Source organism: Atta colombica, unplaced genomic scaffold (assembly GCF_001594045.1).
Source record: "Atta colombica isolate Treedump-2 unplaced genomic scaffold, Acol1.0 scaffold38, whole genome shotgun sequence".
In the NCBI taxonomy this organism is placed as follows: Eukaryota; Metazoa; Arthropoda; class Insecta; order Hymenoptera; family Formicidae; genus Atta; species Atta colombica.
In genome coordinates, this window is record NW_017259490.1 from 3,217,300 (window position 1) to 3,223,760 (window position 6,461).

A 6,461-nucleotide genomic window follows, 5' to 3' on the forward strand; every position below is an offset into this window, starting at 1 on the left:
ATATACATATATATATATAATGTGGAATATATCATTTAAATAGTTATGGATGATAAATTCTATTTGAGTTCTCTGTTGTTAAATTATAACTAGTGAAACACAGCCCAGCAAACAACAATGGATTGAAATGAATTGAAATGTATTCAGATTTTCGGAAATATTGATTCACGAATATTAAAATGAATACTTTTCAATTCTAAGAATTGCATGGAGCATATCTCTATGCTTTTCAATCTAAAAATAATATTAGCTTTTTCTGTGCACACAAACACAATGTGAATATTATTCAATTCAAAATTTTGAATAGGAAATGCAGTTTTTCAATTCAATTGCATCCAATTGAATCTAATTGAATCCAATTGAATCCAATTAAATCCCCAAAAAATATTCGCTATTTAAAATACGCATTTGGATAGAAAAAAATTTCAATCCGTTCTCGTTTGCTGAGAATTTAATGCAGATACAGATGATGCCAATTTGTTGTATTACTCCGTTGGAAAATTGTAAGCATATTGCCTAATCTAAATCACTGATTGGTAACTTTCCATTTCCATTTCTATCTTTTATAAGTTCCAACAAAGTCCTGCTATATAAAAAGAGCGCATTAAAATCGAAGACGATTTTTTAAAATATCCAGTATTTGATTCGTTTTAAAGAAAAAACAAAGTTCGATTTCTCGCATTAAATATCAGGCGAAATAATCAACTCAGTTCAATCTGTTTTCTGACTATCGGCGATCAGGTGACCTTGATAGGATTTCGAGAACAAGAGATAGAAGAAATTCACGTGGACACGCTCCAGAAATCGGCTTGCACGCGCGCGCGCGCGCGCGCGCGCGTGCATTTGATATCAGCTGATTCCTCCCTACTCTGCGGTTGCTGTCACTCACCGCACCGCGCTTGGTCCACGAGGCCGCGTATTCGCTCGATGGCTTGATCCGTCCATTCAGATTGGGACACTTCTGCTAGATAATAGTATCGCGCGCGTTACAGCACACGCGTGTTTTTCCGCATTTATCGACAACAAAGGAGCCCCGATCGCGACGGCAGATCGGGCAAGAAGGAGCCGTCATCGTTATCGCATCCATGGCAGATCATGAAGTCATCCAAGCAAAAAGGTGAGCGAAAGAGGATTCGACCATTTGCGCCAATTTTGCGCGGTATCGGAAGACTCCGTCACAATTCGTCGATTACGTCGCGATCGTGAATTATGATTGTATCAACATTACGTCATTTGGCGCAAGACGCGAATAACAACAAATCGTCGCGCAAAGAAAGAACGGGCTATATCAACAAAGCGTGAGATAATCGAATCGTGTCAACGATTGCGACAGTTTTAAAAGTTTAGCTTTGTCAGGTATTTCAAGGCCGTCTCTTGGTTAGATCTTTTCCGGTGCACATGGCGAATGCGCGAGCAAGAGCGTAATAATTAGTCTGTGATATAATGACTATTAATACTCCATCCACGATGTGCATACTTGTCTCGATGATGCAGAAGCATGACTTGATACTAATTTCAAATAACACCGATTCATCTTAATTTTGTTGATACGTAATAAACAGATAATTTGCATCTCAATTTTATCGATACATAGTTATATAATTGCATCTTAATTTTGTTGATACATATATAGTTGGATAATTTGAAAGGAATTTTTCTCTCTTTCTCAATCCACAATGCTAAGAAAGATAATTTTATTTTATGAAATGCTGCAGTAGCTGGATTTGGGGATGGTTTAGTTGGTCTGGATCGTCTTCGACTATGTTACGTGCTGCTGAGAAGAAAATTCTGTCATGTGAGTAAATAATAAAAGACAAATATTACTAATTAAATTTTAGGTCGAGATCGAAATTTACATTTATGCATTTTATCAAAATATTAGGTTTGAAAACGGCATATCGAGGATGGTTCGTTGATATTGGACCAGTTGTAGGACCGGCGGATAAAATATGGACCATTTCGTTGAATGAAGAATCGCCAAAGGTCCCAATTGTTTTACTACACGGTTTAGGAGCTGGGGTAGCATTATGGTGCTTGAATTTGGATGCACTTGCATCTCAAAGACCAGTGTATGCCATAGATATATTAGGTAAGAAATAAAAAGAATAGAGTTCTCTATCGCTTAATTATCTGCGATTTTATCTGATTTATATACTTATTAATAACATAATGCGCTAAAATAATGGCAAAAACACAAAGATCTTAATCATTATATTATATTCTTTCTCTTTTTGCTATTATTTTATTTAATTCTCTCTGCTAAATTCTCTCTGCTTTTATCATTATTTTATCATTCATTATTCTTGACAAATACATGACTCATCTACATGACTAATCAGATCTGAACTTTGTAGTTGCACATAAACCTGTTATTTAATATATGAATCTATTAGGTTTTTATAACAAGATGTAAAATATTTAAATATTTAAGAGTATCTTCAAAAATGATTTCTATGCGACTGTAGCTTCAAACACAACTGAAAAGCACAGTTAATAGGAACAGGGAATAACAGATTTCAATTTATCAGAAACCATATATACTTGCTATTTCTTATTTTCTATTGTACTTTTCAATTGTGTCTCAGATTTGTACGTCTGTAACACGACTATATTTGACTTCTAGGATTTGGCAGAAGTAGCAGACCTGTTTTTAGTAATGAAGCGCAAAAAGCTGAGGAGCAGTTAGTACATTCTGTGGAAGAATGGAGAAGAGAAATGCAACTAGAGAACTTTGTATTGTTAGGTCACTCCATGGGTGGCTTTCTTGCAGCATCTTACGCTATGCAATATCCTGAAAGAGTGAAACATCTCATATTGGCAGATCCATGGGGCTTTCCTGAGAAGCCCTCCGATACTGTTGCCAAGACACACATACCATTCTGGGTTAAAGCCATAGCATTTGCTGTACAGCCTTTAAATCCTCTGTGGGCAGTTAGAGTTGCTGGACCATTTGGTCAGTATTATCATAAACGCAGTAATACGCAGTAATGCAATTATTTTCTTTTCACATCGTTGAGCAAAAATATTTATTACAGGACAATGGCTCATTGAAAAGACAAGACCTGATATTGTAAAGAAGTTTACTCCCGTCCTGAAGGATGACACTGCTATAATTTCGCAATATATACATCAATGCAATGCGCAGACACCTTCGTAAGTTGCAAATTAAACATTTTAATGCAATTAAAAAATATTAAATATGCTACATAATTATATTCGGTTTACAGAGGCGAAAGCGCGTTTCATGCAATGATGCATGGTTTCGGATGGGCAAAAAATCCAATTGTTAAACGAATGGATAAGTTAAACGATAATATACCTATAACATTACTTTATGGCAGTAGATCATGGGTTGACAATTCAGCTGGTGAAACAATTAAACAGTATCGGTCTTCCTCATATGTTAATGTACAGGTAAGAAAATAATTAAATCAGCAAGTGCTCTATAAAATAAATCAACACTCTTACAACTGTTTATACAAAATAAATTATTATTATAGGTAATTACTGGAGCTGGTCATCATGTCTATGCAGACAAAAGTGAAACCTTCAACAAATATGTATTGGAAGCATGTGTCTTAACTGACTCGATACCTCAATTAACATCAAATGTACATTTCTATAAACCTATAAGTGATCAAGAGATAGACTTAAATTTACCTAAAGAAGCACTTGATGAACAAATATCAGAGGAAAAAAACCTGAATACAGAATCAAAGATTTAATCAAAATCTAGTGGGAAATGTTCTCATTAAAAAGGATGTTCCAGTTTTGTTAATTGATACAGAAGTATATAGTAAGTACATTTGATGAAGAATGCTGTGAGATATATTGGATATATGTATATTTGTGTCGTGACAAATGAACTTTACGTAATTTATAAATGTAATAACGTAAAAGAGCGTGTAAATTGACAGACATTGGTCACGTGTTAATGGACTGTAATTGTTAATTGACTGTAGATACTAAAAGATATCACGAAATCATTAATGTAATACTTTATTTTCAATTTTGGAAATTATGACGATGTATTACTGCAAATGCGCGAAAAATATTAGAGGAATAGTATGATTTTGCCGTAAGTAAGATTTATATTATTTTTATTTGTCGATTAGATATGCAATTAATTAAGTTATTATATAGCGTGCTATAAGAAATTTACACCAGTCAAAAGGGATCAAAAGTATGGGGTGTAACTATATAATGAAAGTTTGTACATTATGTACAGTCTTAGCTTTACTAACACAGGCCATAGTAGTGTCTAGTGAAGAGAGAGCATTCTTGTTATTGTTATTAATATTATTTCACAGCTGTAGCAAGATTTTATGTATATTGTACAATACGATTTATTAATAATAAATTATTTATTGTACACACATGTACAGAAAATCAAGCGTTAGTATTATATTTATATTGAATAAAAATTATTCTGAAACATTATTTTGAAATCATTTTCGCGTGTCATCCTGGAAATTATTGTTATCGTTGTATTCGTTAACATCAATGTCGTCAATGTATTCGTCGACATCAACATCATTCTCGTAATTAGATTCTTCGTTATTTATCTCTTCTTCAAAATTAAACAGTTTCCGGCCTTTCGACTGTTTCATGCGTCGTGCTTCCCTTTGTTTTTTAATTAGAAAATCAGAGAAGATCTTTCGTTGCTCTTCTTGAGTTAAGAACTCGACTTCGTTTGAAACTGGATCGCTTTTCTCTGTACTAGTATTTATATCCAACATTCGTATTTGCGCAGCTTTCTTCGCCTTGGACACTACACTAGTAATCTGTAATAATTAATTAAAATATAATATTTCATGCATTTATCTTTTATTAATACAAACATAAGATAGATTACCCGAGACATGATTTTGTGATGATCTAGTCCTAATACATCGTGTTTCATTGTTGGCAATTGGATATAAAATTCATCCCTCTTAGAATTATCATTTACAACTGATTTTTTGTGCAAAATCTGATCAACACCACTAACATCAGGCATATCCGATTCCATTTGTTTGGACAAGATTTCACTATCTTCCTCGAAAGTTATCATCGCCAATCTCTTTTCGACCTCCTTCTCTCTACAATAGAGCTTATTTTCAACAAAATAGATAGGCGGCACTACACCTATGATACGGAGCTGCGATAGCTCATGCCGAATAATTCTGGCGTACTTCTGCAATGCTTCTTGATCAACTGGGGCATTATTATTATTACTAGGTATATAAAACACATTGATGCGTTTAAAATCTTGCGTTATTTTGACATGAGTAATCTCTATACTTTCTTTTATAATGTCAGATTCTTGTCCCATCGATATCATGTCTGTTATATGTTGCATAAAAAGTTTATCACGAATTATCATTCTGCGTCTGGTATGCATAGAAGATGAGGTATTGGTTGAATTGATGTTTGTGACACTGCGTAATTCTATGTTTGAGTCATACCACTTTCTGTAACATAAAAATAAAGGAAGTTGCATTTAACAGAGTTTTAACAGAAACATTTCACTTTTTTAATTTATGAAGCGTAGTCTGTCTTACTTTTTCGATTTACGACTTCCATTCACTAATTTTTTCATAAATTTACCTTCTCTATTAGAAATTGAACATATGCTAGATGAACTAATACATCTAGATATTTGGAAGCAAATAAAAAAAGAACATGCACTTTGCATTTTAATGGTCACTACAATATTTAGCCAGCTTAGCACAATTTAATTTCAACAATAACATTTGCATGTAACAATAACCAACAGTAACAGCTGATTCAACAGATCTGCTCCTTCTAGCTACACTTTCTTGCACTTTGGCATTTAAAATGAAATGGCTATATGCGTTGCGTAAGTTGCGTTTCGAAGCATTGTTCGTTTATTTGATTGTTCTTGTTTATTTGATGAATAACAAGAATGAAATGATTTCACGAATGTCCTGACTATTGTGAGCGTTAAATGGAGCGCAGTCATAGTCGGCTTTAAAAAAAAAACAAAAGATAAAAGTGCAACCGAAACAAGTTATAGAAAGAATGTTATAATTTTTTGAGTTTCATGATATATCGATAGTGTAAAAAAACATTTTATCAACGATTCTGTGCAGTAAAAGTTATGCAAATCGTAAATATTTAAATTCTCAAAAATGAAAAAAAGAATACTATAAATTAAAAAACAGCATATTAATTATAAAAATTACAAAAATTTGGTTCTAAAAGTTTTTGAAATATTATACTATCATATTTCAATTATACCTTTTTATTAATTTTCCTATATATTACGCGACATACGCAACTAAGTAATTTTATTCTGACAAGATTTTTTAAATACTCTGATTATCATTAAAAGATATCTTTGTGCATGTCTACATAGAATATAAAAATATAGAACAGAAGGCCGAAGTGTTTTATAAAAATACTTTATTAATCATACAATACATACAACGACGTATTTTATTATATATATATATAAA

General features: G+C 32.8%; 2 protein-coding genes across 5 annotated transcripts; one reads left to right on the forward strand and one right to left on the reverse strand.

The window, feature by feature from the left end:
- Nucleotides 1-894: 894 nt before the first annotated feature.
- LOC108691055 (1-acylglycerol-3-phosphate O-acyltransferase ABHD5) lies at nucleotides 895-4,431 on the forward strand. Of its 3 annotated transcripts, none has more exons than XM_018198682.1 (7): nucleotides 895-1,117; nucleotides 1,716-1,795; nucleotides 1,883-2,089; nucleotides 2,624-2,953; nucleotides 3,036-3,153; nucleotides 3,228-3,414; nucleotides 3,501-4,431. In XM_018198682.1, exons 1-7 carry the CDS (start codon nucleotides 1,086-1,088, stop codon nucleotides 3,723-3,725), a joined length of 1,179 nt encoding a protein of 392 aa, XP_018054171.1. In that variant the 5' UTR covers nucleotides 895-1,085; the 3' UTR covers nucleotides 3,726-4,431. The 3 variants fall into 3 exon arrangements, with proteins under 3 accessions (XP_018054171.1, XP_018054172.1, XP_018054173.1); XM_018198683.1 differs by lacking the exon at nucleotides 895-1,117 and adding an exon at nucleotides 1,221-1,356; XM_018198684.1 differs by lacking the exon at nucleotides 895-1,117 and adding an exon at nucleotides 1,385-1,551.
- Nucleotides 4,346-5,768, reverse strand: LOC108691056. 2 transcript variants are annotated; one of them, XM_018198686.1, is made up of 3 exons: nucleotides 5,544-5,768; nucleotides 4,856-5,453; nucleotides 4,346-4,784 (listed from the first exon to the last, which is right to left on the reverse strand). In XM_018198686.1, the coding sequence occupies exons 1-3, from the start codon at nucleotides 5,675-5,677 to the stop codon at nucleotides 4,449-4,451; spliced, it is 1,068 nt and encodes a 355-aa protein (XP_018054175.1). In that variant the 5' UTR covers nucleotides 5,678-5,768; the 3' UTR covers nucleotides 4,346-4,448. The 2 variants fall into 2 exon arrangements, with proteins under 2 accessions (XP_018054175.1, XP_018054176.1); XM_018198687.1 differs by having other exon boundaries at nucleotides 5,590-5,668.
- Between the last annotated feature and the right edge of the window lie 693 nt (nucleotides 5,769-6,461).

Coding starts and splice junctions, on each gene's coding strand:
- LOC108691055 (XM_018198682.1), top strand. CDS start 1,086: ATGGCAGATCATGAAGTCATCCAAGCAAAAAG. Junction 1,118..1,715: donor GAAGTCATCCAAGCAAAAAG/GTGAGCGAAAGA, acceptor GAAATGCTGCAG/TAGCTGGATTTGGGGATGGT. Junction 3,154..3,227: donor TGCAATGCGCAGACACCTTC/GTAAGTTGCAAA, acceptor TTCGGTTTACAG/AGGCGAAAGCGCGTTTCATG.
- LOC108691056 (XM_018198686.1), bottom strand. CDS start 5,677: ATGCAAAGTGCATGTTCTTTTTTTATTTGCTTCCAAATATCTAGATGT. Junction 5,454..5,543: donor GGAAGTCGTAAATCGAAAAA/GTAAGACAGACT, acceptor TTTATGTTACAG/AAAGTGGTATGACTCAAACA. Junction 4,785..4,855: donor ATCACAAAATCATGTCTCGG/GTAATCTATCTT, acceptor TAATTATTACAG/ATTACTAGTGTAGTGTCCAA.